At 39.9% G+C, this 19,916-nt stretch overlaps 1 protein-coding gene across 14 annotated transcripts in view; it reads left to right on the plus strand.

The window, feature by feature from the left end:
- EVI5 (ecotropic viral integration site 5) overlaps positions 1-17,359 on the plus strand; it is an 84,198-nt gene extending 66,839 nt beyond the window's left edge. For 13 of the 14 annotated variants that reach the window (XM_085511318.1, XM_032446122.2, XM_085511307.1 and 10 more), the window contains one exon: positions 16,098-17,359. In XM_085511318.1, the coding sequence (XP_085367444.1) occupies positions 16,098-16,403 (306 nt within the window). In that variant the 3' untranslated portion in view covers positions 16,404-17,359. Of the gene's footprint in view, positions 1-12,485; positions 12,500-16,097 lie in introns of all 14 variants that reach the window. The other variant, XM_085511311.1, reaches the window with a different exon arrangement.
- The last annotated feature ends 2,557 nt before the right edge of the window (positions 17,360-19,916 follow it).

The raw sequence follows: 19,916 nt of genomic DNA on the forward strand, positions 1-19,916 counted from the left end.
AATTTCAATCTTCAAACTTCCTTGCTTTAATAGTTGTAACTGTTAGTTCAAAACATCAGAGGGTCCCGAAACCGAGATGGCTTATGTAACTCCTGTGCTCACTGGCTTATTTCAGTTCATTCTGTGTTATGAAGAAACGTCTTATCACTGCACTGTGTGCAAAATGCCTGGTCACCTTTGCGTTATACTCTGCTTCCGTGTGTCTTGCAATACTCAGCTCTGGTAGTAGTTAAGAGTTGTAGTACGTAGGCCACTCTGAAAGTAATGCCTCTTGTTTATTTCCATGGAAATATGCATAATGCTATTTGATACTGTTTTGCAGCTGAGAATTCACTCTACTTTTTGCCATACTCACTACTGATAGCCATGCATTTTCACTAGTGATGAACAAGAGCTTACATGCATGCTTCTACAAATTGTGTATGACCATCCAGAATGTGGCTTGTCTTCCATGTCATGTCACCTCTGCTGAAACACCACCTCACTTTCTCACTGTTCTCACATCCACTGTTTAGTCACTGTAAATGTTCAGCAGGCATTGATGAAATTCATTGGCTGCCATTTATTTCCACGTGGAGGAATTTGAGTGAGTCACCTTTTTTCATCTGCAGACATTGTTCTGTCACAGTGCCCCCCTGCTGCCATCTGTTGCGCAGCAAGAAAATGTAGTGGAGTATGGGAGGGTAGGTTCAACCTCTACTGCTCTATCTCCAACATGTTCCTGTGATGTTGTGGACCAACATAATAAAATGGGAGCCATTACTTTTGGAGCAGACAGTGTATTATAGATAAATACAAATTATTAATTTTGTTGGCTTTGTTTTTTAAGAGCACATTCATTCTTTGTATACTTGGTGTTGTAACAATCCCAGTAGCATCGGGCTCTTAGGATCTAAGCTGCAGTATAACGGAGGATCTCAGAATGCTCTCACTTCTATAGATAGAGGATGGTCTCTAGGGCCATCAGTCCAGCACCTTTACCAATCAGTAAGCTCACTAAAAACAAGTTTAAAAATCAATAGCCTGATATTTTCTATTGGAGGACAATAAGCAGGTTGCTTTGTTTCTTATGAGAAAGTAAGTTACCTGTAGAATTCCCCAAAAGCCAGATACTTTGCATATTTTGCTTTAAGGAAAAGAAATCATACTGAGGGAACTGTAAATGACTTCTTTTCTCTGTGCAAGTTTAATGCTTTATTTTGTCTTTAGTGAAATGCAGAATTCATCTTTAATTTCCTCAAGGCCGTTCTCAAACTGAGCTCATGTGCCTACAAATCAATTATTAACTTGCAGTTTTAATGTTAGTAAATGTCAGTCTCATCTTTGTTGATTCCTGAGAAAGTTGTTTTACACAACCTATCAAAATTCAGAGAACTGGTGCATAATGAAAGGACAGTCAGACTGCAGTACTTCTGGTTAGCAATAGTGAATCATCTGAGGAGTCATGTGTATTTAGTGTCACATTAGAGTTACGTTTCCCTTCTTCCTTCCTGATAGTTTTGGTTTATTGGGCTTAAAGCCACTCAGCTCCTGCCTTGAAGGCTGAAACTCAAGCATGAAAACTTTGGGATTGCCACAGATGCAAATAGGAAGTCATGACCTTAACTTTTCAGAGCTGGTAAAATCCACTGGACTCTTTGCATATTCTTGTGTTCTATTGCAATGTTTATTAATCTTCACAGCTAATATTTTTGTTGTTCTACTTTACTTCCTTTCTTACATCTATCTAAATGTTCCTGACCTCTTGCAGTTTACCAGGGTTTTTAAGTGCTGTTGCATAGTGCACATCTCTTACAAGCTGCGTTTGCTGCCAAGCAGTTTTGTTGCTTGTCGGTGAATTCTATAAGCTTGTCTCACTTTCTTTTGGTACAGAAGTAAGATCAGATGATACTATCTCTACTGCCCCTTGACCTTACAATTTAACCTGCTCTGACTGATTCAGTGTAAATGGCATGAGTATGCAGGCATTGCAGGCTTACTAGCTCGATTTGCATACTGATTGTATGCTGGGTGCTCAAACTTCAGAGAAGCTCCCATTGATTAGATGCTAAAATGTTATGTGGGAGCAATTTTTATGGAAAAAAAAACATCTTATTTCAGTAGGTAGCACTGAAGTAAGCAGCTAACCTGGGGGGAGGGGTAAAATGCATGGAAAGTTTGGGCTGCTCTCAATTTCCACTAAGTAAAGTTGAGGGCTTAAGGAAAGCAGAGGTTATAAACTAGTTTGTCATGCTGAATTGAACCACTGAAGGGAGGAAAGAGGAGGAGGTACTTCATAGTTTGCCACTTTTTTCTTTTTACTTCAAACGGAATGAAATTATATGATTTACAAACTGCTTAAGTTCTTCATTTCATATAATATCCCTTTGTGTATACAGTCTCTGTATATATATTACACAGCAGCTGTCTCTACTTCCTGTTGGATGTTGCAAGGCTCATATGTATTACCTAGATTACAGGAGTGGTACAAAAGATTAGAATTAACTTGTGTACCCACAAACTACACTGGCAGACCACAAGACACCTTAGAAGACAGAAGCAAGTGGTTTCCTGTCTGTAAGGCTTTGTGATTTGGGACTGAAATGCTTAAAAATTAAGTTTGTATTTGAAGCATATCTTTTTAAAATTAGTCCCTGTCGTAGTGCTGGATTGTCTTTGTCTCCTGAATTGTTCTGAAGGGTTTGTTTTGCTAATAGATTGTTGTTTATTACTGATTTATTTGAAATTAGCTTTCAGTTTTAAACTGAGGACAATTTTCATAATAAGCTAAATGCCAAGTGTGCGTTGAAGTACCCCAAAGCAAGCAGTCCCTACAGTCACAACTCATGTACAACATGCAGCAGAATGATGCTTGTATGCTGCATTAGGAAACAGCTTCATAAAGCAGGAGTGGCAACATGCAGGAACTTGGTGCTTCCTTCCCTGAATGTGTACACTTTGTTTGATAATCACTGACAGGAGTATAAAATTAAAAATATACAAGAGAACAGCATTCTTTGTCTAACTGAAGAGCAGCCATAACATTTTTTTAGGTGCAAGTGGAAATTACATCATCCAGAAGGGATCAAATTCATTTCCAAAGAACTGGCATTCAGTTTGAGATACTGTGATGTATCTAAAATTTCACTCTTAAGGTACTGATTTTGCTCACTTCCTATCATTTTAATGCAGTTTCAACTCATTTTAGATGATACGTTACAGACTAAGTTGTGGAAGGGTTTTGTTTGTTTTAAGCTCCATTTTTGACAGCGTTTTCTTACACTTGAGGGATCTGGTAGTTGTTTTTGGCTCAGATGTGGTCAAAGAACACTCAGAACAGAATGATGCTTTTTTTTTTTTTTGTTCTTATGTAAGACAAGTGGTTGGCACTTTTGGCCTATAAAATATTCTATATGATTTCCACAGTTTCTACTCTTTATCTGTGTTCTTAGGATGAAAGAAAAACATTAGTTCCAGATTTAAAAAATATAAGTCTTAGACATCTGTGGGATCAGTGAAACTTGTGAATTTATCTGTGATTTTGGACAGTAGCTTTCAGAAGATACTATGGTCTTTGCCTGTCATCACTTCCTATTCCCAAGGAACACATACCCCCTCTGAAAGACTAAATTCACTTTGCTTCTTACGCTGTGGTCTAGTCAGCTTCAGCAGCCAGCATAATGTGTGCATATCAGGAAGAAGACCAGCTAGTTGCTACTTAACCTGCCTTTGCTGTGCATTTATTCACTTCTCTTCCAAGGCACAAACTAAGGTTCTCAAGTGAAATGGGAGGAAGGGGGAGAAGTAAATTCATGCAGGTGTAAGAAATGCAGTCTAGTAGCTACTCCTTAATTGCATGTACCATTTTATAAGTGTGTGTGTGCATATATAAATTTCTTTCCCTATGAAATCAGTCCCTCAATGGGAGGTGAGGGGCCACACTGTTTCCTCATAACAGAAGAGGGCTGCCCAGAGAGGTTGTGGAGTCACTATCTCTTGTGGTGTTCAAGAAGTGTTTAGATGTTGTACTAAATGAGGAGATATTGGTGGCTGGTGGACGGTTGGACTGGATGGTCTTGAGGTCTTTTCTAACCTTGGTCATTCTCTGAAATGCCATTTTTATTATTGATAAAAGAGTGAAAAGGTGAAAGCCAGGAAGAATTACTGAAATGTTTCCCTTTTGCTTTACTCTTTACCAGTTGCCTGCTATTGACCAATGCCAGAGTCAGTGTGTGGAGTTAATTCTGCCCTAGCTGTTCTTAGATGCTTTTAATAGACAATTGCATAACATACTTTGAGAAGAATGATGATACAGCTTTCCAATATAGAAATCTCGTGTGTGTTTTCTGTATTTGAATGAAAACCAAAATCCTGATGTTAGTGTGCTGCAAAGGTTGGTGTTCAAAAGATTAGAAAACCCTCTGCCAACTGCCCTCATTAGCAACATTTCAGTATGGCTGGTGGAAAAGATGACAGGTGACTGAAGCATTATTTTCCAAAACATAATGTTGAGGTTTTTTAGAAGACTATAATAATTTCAAATTATGGTGATCTAAGTTCTGGCATCTTGACTGTGAAGAAAGGGGGACTTCTTTGGAAGTATTTTTCCTATTTATTTTTATTTTTTATAGTATTTGAAAACTTGGTGAGTTCTCAAAGTAGAGACTGGTAGTTTACTGATTTTCTTTTCCCACTTCTGTAGTTTTATCTAGGGATGGATCTGATATTACATTGTAAGAAACTAATGCAGTCAGTAAGATTCTGATATAGGTGTTATCTCATGCTCTGATCTTCTTTCTGGTGAGCTTACGTTTTAAGATTGTCTTAATGAAAAGAGATATAAAAGTTGGAGATTACATACAATGCTTTTAAAAGATTTTGCTTGTGTAATAAAATTCAAGACACTTTAGGTAATTACTTTGAAGATAACGCATAAGATATGACCTAAGGAGTAATTGGTAATATGGCTAAAGCTAAGAATTAAGGCTACATTTTGCAACTTAGTGTAGCTTTCCAGGCTTTCACTGCCAAAACTAGATTGGAGAAGGGAAAGCAAGCACTAGCCATCAGCTTGAAGGATGAAGAATCTCATACAGGCCCCATATACAACAACCAAATAAAATTGGATGTGTTATAATATGCAGGAGGAAAGTTGAAACCATGTGAACAATTCCTTTTGGTCTTAAAATACCATGAAGTTCTATGGTAAGTAAGCAGTGTTTAAAAACTGCCAAATTATTTCCTCTGTATTTCTGGCATACTACCAAAGAGCTTTCTGTCATTCCTCTTTGTTTTCTTACTAGCTCTCCTTTGAGTCAGATTCAGTGCTTAGCAAATCAAATGCTCTGTAATCTGAAATGCCTCTAGAATAGAAGCAGGGAAAGCAACTCTGAGCTTCATTCTGATGTACTCAAACTGTTGTTCAGCTGCTCTGTTTGGATGTGCCTGTGCTGTGTTTGTGACAAATGACTGCAATGTGGGCACATCTTCAAATGTCATTTGTAGCTGTGAATGGGTAGTGTGAAGCTTTAGGTAGTGAACACAAAAGGATCAACTGGAAGATGTAAATTCTAGTTCAAGCTACTAAAACAAAGTTCTTTACTGAAGACATATTTATAGGGTGATGACTTGTAGTGTGACAAATCATATGGGTTAATAAGTGGAGATCAGATGGATCAGCATGTGGATCTTGGAAATAAACATAACTGATTTCACCAGAACTAGAGATAGTGAAGCCCCAAAAGGCTTAGTACTTTGCATGTAATATTTACATTGAATATAATGCTTTTTTACTGAGTCTCTTGTCAGCTTACTTCTCCTCTTTTTATTGGAGATAATGAGGTCCAGGAAAGGCTGGAAGAGGTGTATACTATTTACTTTCCATGTAGTACCAGATATGTACTGTCTTTTTTTTTTGTTGTTGTTCTTGCTTTTGTAAAAGCATCTGATTTCTATAATCTCTGTCAATTTTTACTGTTCTTAATTCATAGTTTTCACTTTGCGTGCTAAAATGCTTTCTAATGCTAAAGTAGAAATACTAATTTCTAATGTTGCTAGAAATACTATGTTAAATTATGCAGAGTAGTTCTCAATGCTGCTTAGAACCACATTTATCACCTTGTAGTAGTTTGCTTTACTGGGTGAATGTTTTCAAAATATGTGGTTCTGTAAATGTTTTCTTACATGATAAGAAATGCTGTCTTTGAAAGGAAATATGTTAGCCCTCAGATTTACAAAGCATTTCAACTTGTGGTAGAAGTCTATAGCACAATAAATCAAGAGCTTTTCTTCCTCCATATCTTGCAAGCACAGTTGGACAAGAGAACATCAGATTTTCCCTCCCCACAAGTGAGGTTCTTGCAAAGCTGCTGGACAGCTAAAAATGTAGTTGGTCTACTGGTACGTGTCAAAGATACAGAGCCTCCGTGCTGGTGGAGTCTGATTTAAGTGGTTGTGGTCAGTCTGAGGAACCTGTGATGTGATAAGATAGCGTTTGTGAGGTCATGTGGTTTGTGAACACCAAGTCTAATGTAGCGGCTGTGTCTGCACAGAGAAGTTAAATATATACTGTGAGCTTTAGAAAAGTGAATTGCTTTATTCCTTTAATTCAGCCTCTCCTTGAGAATCAAAAGATGTTACAATGGCTAGATAATACCAATATTGTTACACAAGTGTGATGCTGAACAGATAAGGAGTCCTAGTGCTTTCCCATTACTTTATTCAGTTCAGTTAAATTGTTCTTTGGCTTTAAAAACTGTCTGGCTTAAACAAAGCAGTGGACAAGCACTGTTGCTGTGTGTATTTTGTGAAAATTGGTGGATTATTTATATTAGTTCTGAATAGGTGTTTGTAGACTAGGCCAGATGTCGTACACTTGCCCAAAAAGGCAGGATTGATTCCATGATGATTCCAAACTACTCGCTCCTCAGTAACACCTTCAACAAAATGATGGATGAACAGTGTAACCAGGAACAGTGATGCAGTCTTGTCTCAGAGCAGGTATGACTTTGTTCACTGTGGTGGGACTAGGAGAGATGAGGGTTTTAGATACAAATCTTAGCTTTGCCTTCCACTACTGGCAGATTAGATGAGATGATAAAATAATTGAAGTTTGGTGATTGTAGAAACATTTCCCTTTTATGTGCTCTTTATTTCTTGATTGTATCCTACTGCATCTAAGCCCCAGATCTGTCTTGTGGAGAAACATACTAGTTATTTATTGATTGCAATAATAGAAGTGAATGCAGCTACCAATACTGAACTTTCCAGAGTCCCTATTTGGTGTTAGGCACCATACACAGGTGCCATCTATTTCCTATTTGAGAAATAGCTCAGGAGAAGAGTGCTGTGTGTTAGCATGTTTCTACCCATTCTGAAACTGTTACTGTTCTCGGGAAGGCAGGCTGCACAGACAGAAGTAATTTCAGGTATCAGGCAAAAATAAATGTTACTTTATCTGTTTAAAAGCGCTGAGGTTAACTCCCTGTTTTAAAAGAATAGAGTAAAAGTGCGAAATGATCATTTCCTGTAACTGTACGCACGATGGGTACGTGCTCAGTCTCTGTATCAGCCAGTACGTTCTGGCTAACGCTTGAGGTTTCAGTCATTTTTCTATTTATGGACACGTGCTCTAGGGAAAAGGAGCAGTGAGATTTAGGTAGCTCCTTGGGTAGAAGTCTATGATAATCACAGTACGTTCAATGTGATCATGCTGCTGTTTTAAAATGTTTTTGTTGCCGTGTCCTCACTCCAAATAAACACTTTCATTAGAACTTCTTGTGGGAAGAGTTTCTGGGAACTTTCCTTCCACCTACCAGGTCGCTACTTATAGAAACTTCCCAAGGCTAAGTTAGCTTCGGACTTTGCTGGAATTGCATATGATCTCATTACAGCAGATTTGTCAAGGTCTCCCTCAATAGGCAGGATGCAACTTAGTTACCAGAGGCTGATTTTATTTTTTTAATTTTTTTAATTTTCATTTTTTATATCTATGTGGTTTAAAAGTTAAGTACTTCCTTAGCACTGTTTTTTATTTCATATTTGATACTGAGCTTCAAAGGTTAATTTGATTGCACGGCAGTAGATCAAAACCAGTCTTTAACCATGTAGTGCAGTGATCAAGAAGTCATGACCTCCCATTGATAGGTTTATTGGTTTCCTGTTCTGATTCACTGGAAGCCTTGTGCTCTGTATGCTTGGTGCTAGTTTTAATCTTCGTCACGTTTACAACACAGCAATCTTGTCTTTGCTAAAACTGATATACAACATGCATTTACCATATTTCCTTTTGAATCTAGAGCTCTTTTAAAATAAAGCATTTTTAGTATTATTAAAGAGTTAGAAAATGTACTCTCAGAGCAATGTGGAATGTGTATTGAAGCAACTAGAGATGAGCTTTAATGCATTAAGGCTACTTCATAGTTTATTTCATCTTGCTGCCATCTGTAGGGTTTTTATCAAGCCTTCTACACTACAGTGAAACTGAATATGTTCTACAGAATCTAGCTATTGAAAGCAGAGTCTACGTGTTATGTGCTATAAGAGAAAAAAACATCTTTAAAGGCACAAATTTACTGAGTCTTCAAAATTTTTGGCTACTGTTTTGCTTTGCACTTGTAACACATAAAGCAGTGGCTTAAATTCTGTCTAGTCATATGGCCATTAAAATTCATTTGTGGTAAATAAAGCAACACGTTGGCACACAAACTGCTTTTTAACCCCTTTTTTTCTTTTCTTTTTTTTTTTTTTGTTAAAGAGTGACCCAAAGGTAACTATTTAAAGAGGATCGTTTGTGGTTAATCACAGAATGAACTTAGAATTCAAATAATCTAAATTAGTCTAGGAAAAAAAACCCAAACCTGTCAGACATGAGTTTTTGTTTTTTAGAACAGGAGCCAAAAAAGCAGCCCATGTCTGCTAAATAATGTTATTGCTCCTGTTTGGGCCCACAATAAAATACCAGACTGGGTGTTTAATATTTGAGCTTTCAATCAACTTCTCTTCTTGTCAGTTTGAAAGCAGCAGTTTTGCTGCAATTGCTGTAGCCCGTTCATGAGTTAAACTCCAGAAACAGTTTTTCTTTTCTGAGACGCTGTGGATCAAGAAGCTCAGTCACGTGAGATTCTGGAGACAAACAGAGCATCTTTCTACATTAACTTGTGCTGCAAAGTGGCCTTATTTCAACTCCCGTGCCATGCTAAATGTAATATAAAATTAATTTCCTCTATCTGCTGCTTTCTGCTTATTTCCCCCCCCCCCCCCCCCAAAAATAACCACCAAAAATCTAACAAATCAAATCTTTTCTCTAAAATTATTTTTATGACATTTCAAAAGGAGCCAAATACTCCACCTCGTAACTATACTTGTCAGCTACTTTTCCTTGGTGTATACATTATAAAATTCACAGAGAATTGAGTGTTGAGGAAGTGGACAACAGGAGGCACATAACAGCTTGAACTCATCCCTATAAAGTAGCATTGATTTTCTTCAGGAAACACCTATTGAAAGGAATACTGTCTTACAGAAATCACTAGACTTAGACTGTCTAGAATAACTAACTTTTATTAATGTTCATTGTGAATTTTGTGGGGCTTCTATTTCTATCAAACTCTGTCTGGGGGTTGGAACTACATGATCCTTGAGGTCCCTTCCAACCCGGGTTATTCTGTGATTCTGTCTCAATTAAATGGCCAAATGCGCCAAGTCCCAGTCAGTCCTGAGTACACTTGGGCATGGTTTAGATTCTCCTGCAGCGACTGGCTAACACCATGATTTCAATGGGACTTGCTGAACTCCTGTGCTGTTCATTTATTGAGTACTCCTGATTTGTACTGCCTTGCCAACACTGCTTTTGAGTGTAAAGAGAAGGGGAAAACACAAATACTAGAGCTACATTAAGATGGTTTCAATCTGCTAGAACCCAAATATATATAAAGCCCCCACCTCCAGCACCTCAGGCAACTTTATTATCCGTACAAGGGGAAATAATGGGGGTTTTGTCCATGTTAGTGTTGTATTAAAATTTTCTTGGAATAGCTTTGCAGTCTTCTAATGCACGTTCACTCTCATATTTCTGCTGTCCCTTCAACAACATCAGGATGTGTTGAAGGATTTGTCTTTCAACACAATCTTGACGATTTCCTGATTTCTGTTTTGTTGGGTTTTTTTAGTGATGTGAAATTAAATCTCAGAGAAAGTAAAACAGCATCTTAGCAATGCTGCCTATCTAAGAGAGTATGTTTGTCTGTTGTGTCCATCTCAGAATTGGTCTGTTGGAGCTCAGGCTGAAGTGGAACTTAGCAAATCATTAAGACTCCCGGTTGTTCTGGAGTAGTCTTCATAGCTTAAGTCATAATATTTCAAATAAAAGCTGTCTGGAAACATGAAGATGTAACCTGTTTCCTGAATTCCTCTGCTAAGAATATCTCTGCAGATCTCCATAGCTGCCTCAAAGTGAAAGAAAAAATAATTTCACTTCTTTCTTTTTGTTGTTGATTTTTTTTTTCTTGGTTTTATGTATTTCTCACAATCTTTTGTGGTCTGCAAAATGTATTTTTTTCTGCTTCATTTTCTAAGTCTAGTGGTAGATGGAGCAATGGGGAACCCAAAATGGCTTTTGTAAGAGATGTAAGGATGGCAGTTTCTTTTCATATGGATCTCACTAAAAAGAATCCCATGCAGGTCCTTCTCTCCTTCTCAGCTGCTGTCTCTTAAACAGTGAGTCCGTGTCGTGAAGGCCTCTCACTCAGGAGGAACAGCGATGATCAGGTTAACTTGAGTAAGCAGAGTAAATGGGAGTTCCTGGATTTGGCACCTGTCCTGGTTGGTTTGGGCTTCTTGAATCATCAGTAATTTCCAGGAATGACCCTCATGTCTGACATTGCTGGTAGCCATGTTTATAACTATGGCTTTGGGGTGGGTGGGGATGGGGAGGGGTGATGGACAGAAACAAACAACAACAGCAAAAGAATTTAATGTTTAGTGATGTGAAACAGGAAATTCACTGGTGCTGAAATAAAAGCCACAAGCTTGAGCCTGGTCTTGGTTATACTGACAGTGCAATTTTAATTTAGCAAATATTTCATTTTAAAACTGTTAGCGACTGTTATCATGTTTCTACACAAAGAAAAGCTGATGTAACATACATTGCTGAGTTATTTTACATGTTTGCTTGGAGGTTGTGCAAGTTATCAGGAAGGTCTCAAAAAAGAAACCTCCTGCCTCTCACATATGATCCACTTATAAGCTGCATCGTAATTGAGGAAAATGGAGGATATCTTTCAAATATAGACTTTATACATTAAACTGTTTTTTCTTTATTGCATGGCATTGTTCTGCTTGTCTTCAGTCTGACTTTTCAGAAAGCAGTAATTACAAGTTTTCATTAAAATACCCTATGCAGTTCTGTTGCAGTACATAGCATGCAGTCCTTGTATAAGGAAGTTGATTCTATTGGGGAACTTTACAACCACCATTTGCATTGTAGCAGTACAGCCATTAAACTTGCTAAGAATCCTTTTAAATGAAGGATCACTAATATTAGTTTCTGCATCTGTTTAGTTCAGCTCGTGATTTCTCCATCTGTGCAGAGTTCATGTTGCGATGGTTTCGCTATGAATGTGGCTCACTGTGGATGTACAAACTCATTTAAAAATGGGTTTCAGAAGGCATGAGATGTCTTAAGGAGATGCTTATGTTCGTGGAAGTGAAAATGTAGCATGAAAAGGCTTGTTAACCTTGTTTATTCCTTGTGTGTCTATGTGTAGAAATGCTTTAACATTATGTCAACTAGCCATAGTGCTGGTATTGATCTTTCAAGTTACATTTCCCATTCATTCATTCTGAAAAGCTGTGACTGCTTCATTTTTTACATGAGCATTTTTCCAAAGGGAGCTGCTGGGGTCTTTTAAGAAGGAACAGTAATGTATGTGTTAAACTGGACTGTGACAGACTTAACATACTGTCTCCTGCCAGTAAGAGCTTTGTAACACCCCCATGAGTGGTCGTATTTTTATCATGTTTTGATCTATTTTGTGTATTGTTTACTTCCCTGCTGTGAGTAGACTGAATACACACTGCCTATATATAATATATATAATATATATGATACGGCATTCCAAGAATCCTTCATTTCTTCAGAACCGGATGAATCTCAAGAATTGACCACCGAAGTCTCTTCAAGGAAATAGCATTTTACTTTGACTTCTTTCCATCCCCGAATTCCAAGCTTTAAAAAAAACAAAACAAAACAAAAACCAGAAAACCAAACAACAAAATCTCAGGGGTTAAGCAAAACCATTCCCTGGGTTTTAAGTTAGAACTCTTAATTGTAAAGACCCCCCTTTTGGAAACCTCAACTTACCATTTATCTTTAAAAAAGCCAAGGGGCTCAGCTGTGAGTTATGTTTCTGATAATCACCTTTCATTTAGCATTTAAGAAATGATGTATTGTACTAAAACTTCTGAATTTCTCTTTGCTATCTCTCCCTTATGCTTGGCTCGATGAGGCAGTCAGCATCAGGTAAGAAAGTTCATTGGGATTCAAGCATCTGATTGCTAATACTGAGAGATTTCTTTTCTGTACTTGTGGAAGTACACCATTATTCATGAGTCTCTTAATCTTTTGACCAATAGGACATACAGGTTCTCTTTAGAATGCTGAATCTTTTAAGCACAAAGAGATGTGTAAATACTTAATCATTTCCATGTGTCAGTTGTGTTTTTGGTTCAGATGGCTTTTGAAGGAATAACAAGTATATTTTAGTTGCATAATTTTATTAACTCTTTGAAATGTTCTGAAGACCATGTTCATGTGTTACAGTGAAAGCTGCGGTAATCTAGATGATATGACCTGAATTTGAGAATTAAAGCAAGACCTGTGGGTTTACCAGACCTAGTTTTACAGATTTGATGAGATTTGAGGTTCTTGCAAAAATGAAGCAGTAGAAACTACCAAGATTCATCTGAATCGGGGTAATTGGGATGAGACACGTCCAGTTCCCTTTACAAGTAGAGTCAGACCTAGGACTGAAAGGATAAAGTGGTGTTGGATCTCTTCCTAAAAAGGCATAAGTGACAGATCCTGCTGTGTACCTGTGGTGTAAGTCCATACTATGTTCAACATGGCTGCAAGAGAGAAGCTGTTATTTTTCTTCAGATGAAATGATAAGAATAGCAGTCAAGTTTATTTTTTTTCCCCTTAGACTTTCCCCCTTTCCCCTTAGACTTCTGAATACGTTAATGCAATGTTTTGCTACATAAATAACATCTTGATTTGAGCTTTACTATGTTAAACCCTTGTTCTGTGTTCAAACAGTACACTGATGGTAGAGATCTCTTGAAGTCACTCAGAACTCAGTGGGGGAAAAATAAAGTGATTTATCAACTGCAAAATCTTAAGCTATGCCTGCACAGTGGCAGACACAAAATGGCTATTTACAATTTGGGAATAGTATTTTATTGTTATTACTGAGCCTCCTGTAGTATCGCTGGTTCAGTGTACAGCAGCAACAAAAACCAACAAAACAATGTTGGGAATCAAGAGGCAGAATACTAAAAACAAAAGAAACACCACTTTATTGCCACTACAGAACTTCAGAGCAAGGATGCTCCATATGCCCACTGCTCAGAGCAGTGTTGACCAATGTTTTCGTAACAGGTTGCTCAGGACTTTGTCACGTGGTTGCTGAAAACCACTGAGGATGGAGATTTCTTTCAGTAACCTACTCTTAACCTACTCTAAGTCTTAATTAGCCTTATAGTAATGATTGTCCCTTCGTACTCAAACAACCTTCTGTTCTGTGTTATGGTCGCATCATACGTTTCAGTAAAGAGCACACCTTTCAGTCATCTTGCAGCATGAGCTTCTGCCTTTTAACTGCTTGGTGGCCTCCATTGAGTTTTTTCATCAGCTTCTTGTTCAGAGGAAGTAGTTGAGGTAACAAATGCAAAATTAGGTGTGGTCTGAGTAACAGATGGAGTAAGAACAGTCCCATAATGTGCTGGTTGTGCCTTTGTCCATACACTGTACTGTGCTGTTAACCTTGCTCACTGCTTGGAGATATTGCTCTCTCCAAGCCTATCGTGTATCAGGATTCCCCACATCATCAGTTAGTTTTGTCCCCGTAATACAAATTCTGTGATACAGTGTTTTTGTATTTCACTGTGCACCTCATTTCTCAAGTGGACAAATGTTGCAGGACTATATGACCATGCATGGTCTTGTCACACATTCTCTCCAGTATGTTCATGTTTCTTCCTAGCAATCTAATTCCTTTTGAACGTGAGTAGTTAAAAAAGAAGGCAGGCAAGTGTGAAGCTGCAGGCTAAAAGAAGTGTTTCTTGAAGGCAACAGATTGTTGTCCTTTTGTTACTTTAATGAAAGAATAACCTGTTAGTTTTCCCACACTCTTTAGGATTTTGCATAGCCAGTGTTATCACTTTCTCCTTATCGACAGCCTTTTTCTTAGGCTTATACTTGGTGTTTGGAAAAGCTGCTGCTTGAGACTGCCAAGCCATGATTTTTGTCATGTTTCCTAAATGTGCTCATCCAAAGGTATCACATGCTGAAGCTTTCAGGAAAACATTCGAGGTCACCAGCTTAGCTCTTAGCTCAGCTGACACTGAGTATCACCTTTACAGTTCAGATGAACTGATGGTGTAAGTGTGCAGACATGGAAGCGTTCATTTCTTTCACACTGACATGTGAAATCTGCTCTTTTGAGCCTTTGGTCATGCTGGACAGGAGCTGTAGGGCTGTTCTGTTTTTTCGGGGTAAGTTTTTTTTTTAGTGAATAAAACTGATTGGTGTTCTGGAAATACCATGTGGCAGCTGATTGTATTGCAAGATATTTTTAGGGACGATATTTCTAACTAATGGCAAGAATCTCTGTATCCAGGTATGTAAAGTAGTAACTTGCTTGTTCCTGACAATCGTTGCTGTCTGATACACATGATATAAGGAGATCCCTCATCATGAGCTGTGCAGTGTGAAACTTGTTTCGCTTGTCTTTAAAGCAAGTTCCTCATGAAACAGCAGCAAATTAAGTGTAAGAACATGCCAATACTAGTTAGTATGTATAGCTGCATCCACGTTGTAGGTCTACAGCATGAACCTGTGTTCCTAAGAGGAACATTATAATAAACATTGAAGTGATCGGATACATGGAGCTTTTACATGCTGACTACATTTGATCTGCGGTTTCTAGAATGCTTGCGGTTCTTGCAATCTTTTATCCAAACATTTTTGTTTGTATCTCTTACATAAGCCCAAGGTGAATATAGAAATTCCTTCTTCCCCAAATGGATGGGTAAAATCTGTTACTGATATAAACAGCAAGAACCTACATTGTTATTCTTATTTATCAAGCTGAATAGTGCTTCAAATTTCTGAAACATGGAATAGGTTTGTGACGTAAGTAGCTCCCCAGGTTTTTTCTCTTTACTTTCCAGATCTGGTACTGTTAAGATTTGCTTACAAAACAGCACTTAATGCATCTTCCTTTTGAAGCTGACAGGAGTGACGTTAGGAACTTCCTGTAATGCATTTCAGTGTCTTTCTCATTCCTTAGAATTCTTAGCATAGTACTTCCCAGTTGTCAGACTGAGTCTGAGGAAATTGTTACTAAAAGGTAGGACGAGTTTATTTCTAAAGAATAACTATCAGGGGGAGTCTTCAGGGAGTTATGGCTGTTCTGACTTAATGAACAGGAGAATTGCTACAGCTTCGGGTTTTACAAAGCACTGTCCAAATGAGTTCTCCATTCTAGAAAACCAGCAGTCCCCCATTCTCATGGGGGTGCTAAAGATGCAGTGTGTAGCATCGAGAAATCTGTCATTTGTGATTCTAGGTACCTTGATTATTAAGCTTTAAAACTGGAGTGGTCTGGGTGTGTGAGAATAGTTAAAGTATTCCTTCAAGTTCTCTGGACAGCCAGAAATGAGAAGTCCTTTGGTTCTGCTTCCAAAAGTGACTAGGAAATATCGTGATTCTAACATCTAATATAATTTGTTGAGGAGAGATTATTGGAAATGGTGAGTGGTCTGTTTTGATTTTGATGCTGGACTCTTCAGCTCCGATTAGTTTAAATCCCACTTGTTTGTTTGTTTCCTTGTAACAGATCAAATGCTTAAAAGGACAGAGAGACTTCTCAGACCAACCCACTTTTGATGGGATTCACATTGTCAACCATTTCACAGGAGATGACGAGTCATTTCATTCTTCTGATGAAGATTTTATAGCTAACTCCATACAGGAGAGTGGGGTAGGCTTTCACTTACACAGGAGGACTGGTCAGATGGCTTTGGATCACACAGTTGTAGACAGCAGTGACAGTGAGACCGAAGAAAGCACACTCCAGACTGGAACCTTGGACAAGGTGGTTTCCAAACAGAGGAGAATGGAATCTTACTCTACTACCGTGTGATGATCACTGTGAGTAGCGCCTGAAGACTCTTGTGTTTCTTTAAGGATTATGTTGTCAGATAATTGAAGGCATCCAGCAGTTGGGTTAGGTAACTATTGGATCTGTTGTGGCCTGTGATGCATACACACATGTACTGTCCATCTGCCTTCTCTTTGCCAAATCTTGCTAGTGACGTACCATTGCTGTGAAACAGGCTGGGAAGAAGTTAATGGAAGACAGTTCTGACAGTATTACTGAATGTTCCTTGTTTTACAAACTGCAAATATATAATTTCTTTAAATGTGCAAGAAACCTTTTTGCTGTTCACAAGGATGGGAATTATTTTCCTCAAAAGAAATCGCTCTAGTGCAATATTTTATGCTCTGAACAAATGTGTATGTTTTACATCATTACCCATTTGTGATAAAGATGGACTCTAACCATCTGATCATATGGCACATATATATATTATGCTTCTCAACTACTTCTGTTTTATTAAAGTTACCAAATGCCCACAGAAGGCTTGAAAGAGGAGCCCTCATCTATACTACTTCCTATATACAAGTACTGGTCACTAATGTCATAAAGGTGTTTTTCACCCTTTTCACTTTAGATTTATGTGCATCTGCTTTTGATGTTGCTAAATAATACTTGGTCTGAATATATTAACTACAATAATGTTTATTTTGTACATATTTATATAACTGCACCAAGCTGAAAATGTATATTATACCATTTTATACGAGGAATGTAAATGTTGCGATATGACTGTCTCATGTTCTCCCTGGAAAATGAATTCTGTACATGCACACTAGAGATGAATTGCTGAATAAAAGCAAAACACTAACTTGATATTTAGTTTCGGTCTAGCTACGCTAACAGATTCCTGTCTAACTGAAATGCTTGTTCAAAACACTATTGACTGAAATCTTCTACCTTCATATATATGTAATGAAAATAAATTTTTCACAATTTAACAAGGTTGCAGCTTTTACTGTCCAGTCACTTGTGAGCTACAGCCCTCAGTTACCCCCTGGTAGTTTGAATAAGGTGAAAATGATTTGTGTATTCCAGCTAACAATTCTAATGAAGGCATCGGTGCAGTGAAAGTATCTCAGTTAAATTTTCTTGCAGTTCTGTATCGCTGTTATCTGAGAATTAGTACAGATCCTGTCACCAGAATAGCCATCGTTAGCACGTTTTGAGAGAGGGTGAAGAATGGAGGATAACACAGATCTCCTGGGACAGTGAGTGGGCCAGTCCTGGGGGCTAAAAACCACCAGCACCGAGCTGTAATAACGAGGTTAGTGCAGACTGTGTGGAAATCCCAGTGTCTGGTTTAACTGCACCGGCTACTGAGTGTGTGTGTTGAGATGGAATGGAAGAGCTATGTATGGTGGATTTCTGGATTTAACTGTTCTATTTTGTTCTATAAAATACTCTTAACAGTATAATTACGTTGATTAAATTCTCTGGGGATTTTTTAAAATAATTTTTTTACAAACTGGTTCAAGACATAAGAAAAACCAATGAAATGAATGCATGCAGTAGCCATTAGAACCGGAGATTCTGAATGGTGGAATGAAAAGTGCACCATGAGTTCCCATGTAAATCTAAATAGTGTGAAGTTTCAGTTTATTAGCTTGTTTTCTCCACTCTAACATACATTTACTTAAGCACACACAGTCAGCTGATTGACTCAAATACAATCATAGACATACTTGATCCAAAATGCAGCATCTTGACACTTTCCCTTCCCAAGAACTGACAGTTCATTTCAGTCATGAAACACAAAAGCAATACAGCACGTCCTCAGAGTTGTACATACACTATTGCAGAAGTGACCAAAATTTCTGTTGTCCCACTCTGGGAACTGAAATTCCTGAGGTAGTTTTGCAGTCTGTGTTCCATAACGCACTGATGTGCACTTCTAGTCATAACCAGGGGATGGGTTGGGTTGGGACTGCTAAAGACCAGCCCGTCCAGCTCCCCTGCCATGGACAGGGACATCGTTCACCGCTAGATCAGGTTGGTCAAAGTCCAAACTGAACGATGGCAGTGATGGGGCATCTGCTGCTTCTCTGTGCAGTCCATCCCAGCGTCTCACCACTCAGCATTAAAAACATCCTCATGTCCAATGCCACGAGTAAGTTCTGGGTCTGCTCCCATTCAAACCTGAAATGCTGTTTATCACCTCAGCCTCCAGCAGCCCGCCTGGCCTGCTGCTGCTTTCTGCGTCCAGTTCGTGCTCACAGAAATCACTGCTGTCAGAGCAGCGGGTGGAATTGCTTTTGTTTCTCCAGTGCCTTGAAAAGTTACTATTGAAATCATGAATTGCAGTCTGATGTATTTACAGCACGTTTGTATGCCGCAAGAAGAAACACAAAGGTCCTGAACAGCCACCAGGAGAACAAAGCAAAGCTTAAGTAGTGCAATCAGCAGGGAATACAAAAAATAAGGACACCTTTCCCAAGGGAATGCACAGTGCTACAGGTTAGCGTATTGTAGCAGCTTCTAGTGATAACCGGGATCGCTCCGAGCCGGCCGCGCTCCGGGCACTGCGGGTCACATCCCCGCCCGTCCCGGCCCCTCGAGGGATCGCGGCCGTTTCCCTCGTGCAGCTCCTCGCTCCGCGCGTTGGGCGCAGCACGATCGTGCCCCGGGCTCCGCGTGGCGGCCCCTCGGCTGACACCGCCGTCCCGGAGCTGCCGGCCGACCCCGACCCGCGGCGGAGCTTCGTGCCGACGGGGCCGGGTCGGGTCCGGTTGTGCGCAGCGCGGAGCGGGGCCGTTAGCACGTGCTGTGCTCACACGTGAGTTTGGCAGCGCTGCAGCCGCTCCTGTCCCCGACACGACCGTCCTTCCAGCCCCGCCTCAGACTCAGGGCGGCTGTGGCCGGGAGCCCCGACGCCCGGGCCGCCCCTCCCGGAGCCGCTGCCCGCCCGCCTGGCTCCATCCGCGTTTCCATGGCCTGTCCATCGCCGTCAGATGAGGCTCCGGGCGGGGCCGCGGGGGGATCTCGCCTACCCCTTCCATATTTAACCATTACCTAAAGCCGAGGGGAAATGAGCAAACCTCCAGGCTCGGGGCTCTAGGTATTTTCAGCGCCGTTGGGCGTATTTATCCCGAAAGAGTTTTCCACAACAAGTTATTTCTGCCCTGGGGGAGGTCTCCGCTGCCCGCGGCCCATCACGCAGCGCCGGGCTGAGGGGAGGGAGCGGCCCGCGGCGATCAGTGCGGGCAGACTGGGGCTGCTGCTCGCTGCGGAAGTCGGAGCGGATCCGACAATCGCTGACACACACACGGGCCGGCTCAGGGCCGAGCCCCGCAGCAGCGGAGCGGAGCGACCGGCTCCAGAGCGGCTCCTCCGTGACAGCGCAGCGAGCCCCGCCGGGCGGGATGATGGAGGGAACGGGAGGGAGCGAGCCGGGCTGTGGGGCTGGTTTAGGAGGTTTCGCCTTTTTCTTTCGTTCTTTTTTTTTCTCGGTGCAGAAGCTCCTAACGCTCAGGAAGTGGAATTTGTGGTTTCGGGGGC

Source organism: Coturnix japonica, chromosome 11 (assembly GCF_054131305.1).
Source record: "Coturnix japonica strain WE chromosome 11, WE-NBRP24, whole genome shotgun sequence".
Lineage (NCBI taxonomy): Eukaryota > Metazoa > Chordata > Aves > Galliformes > Phasianidae > Coturnix > Coturnix japonica.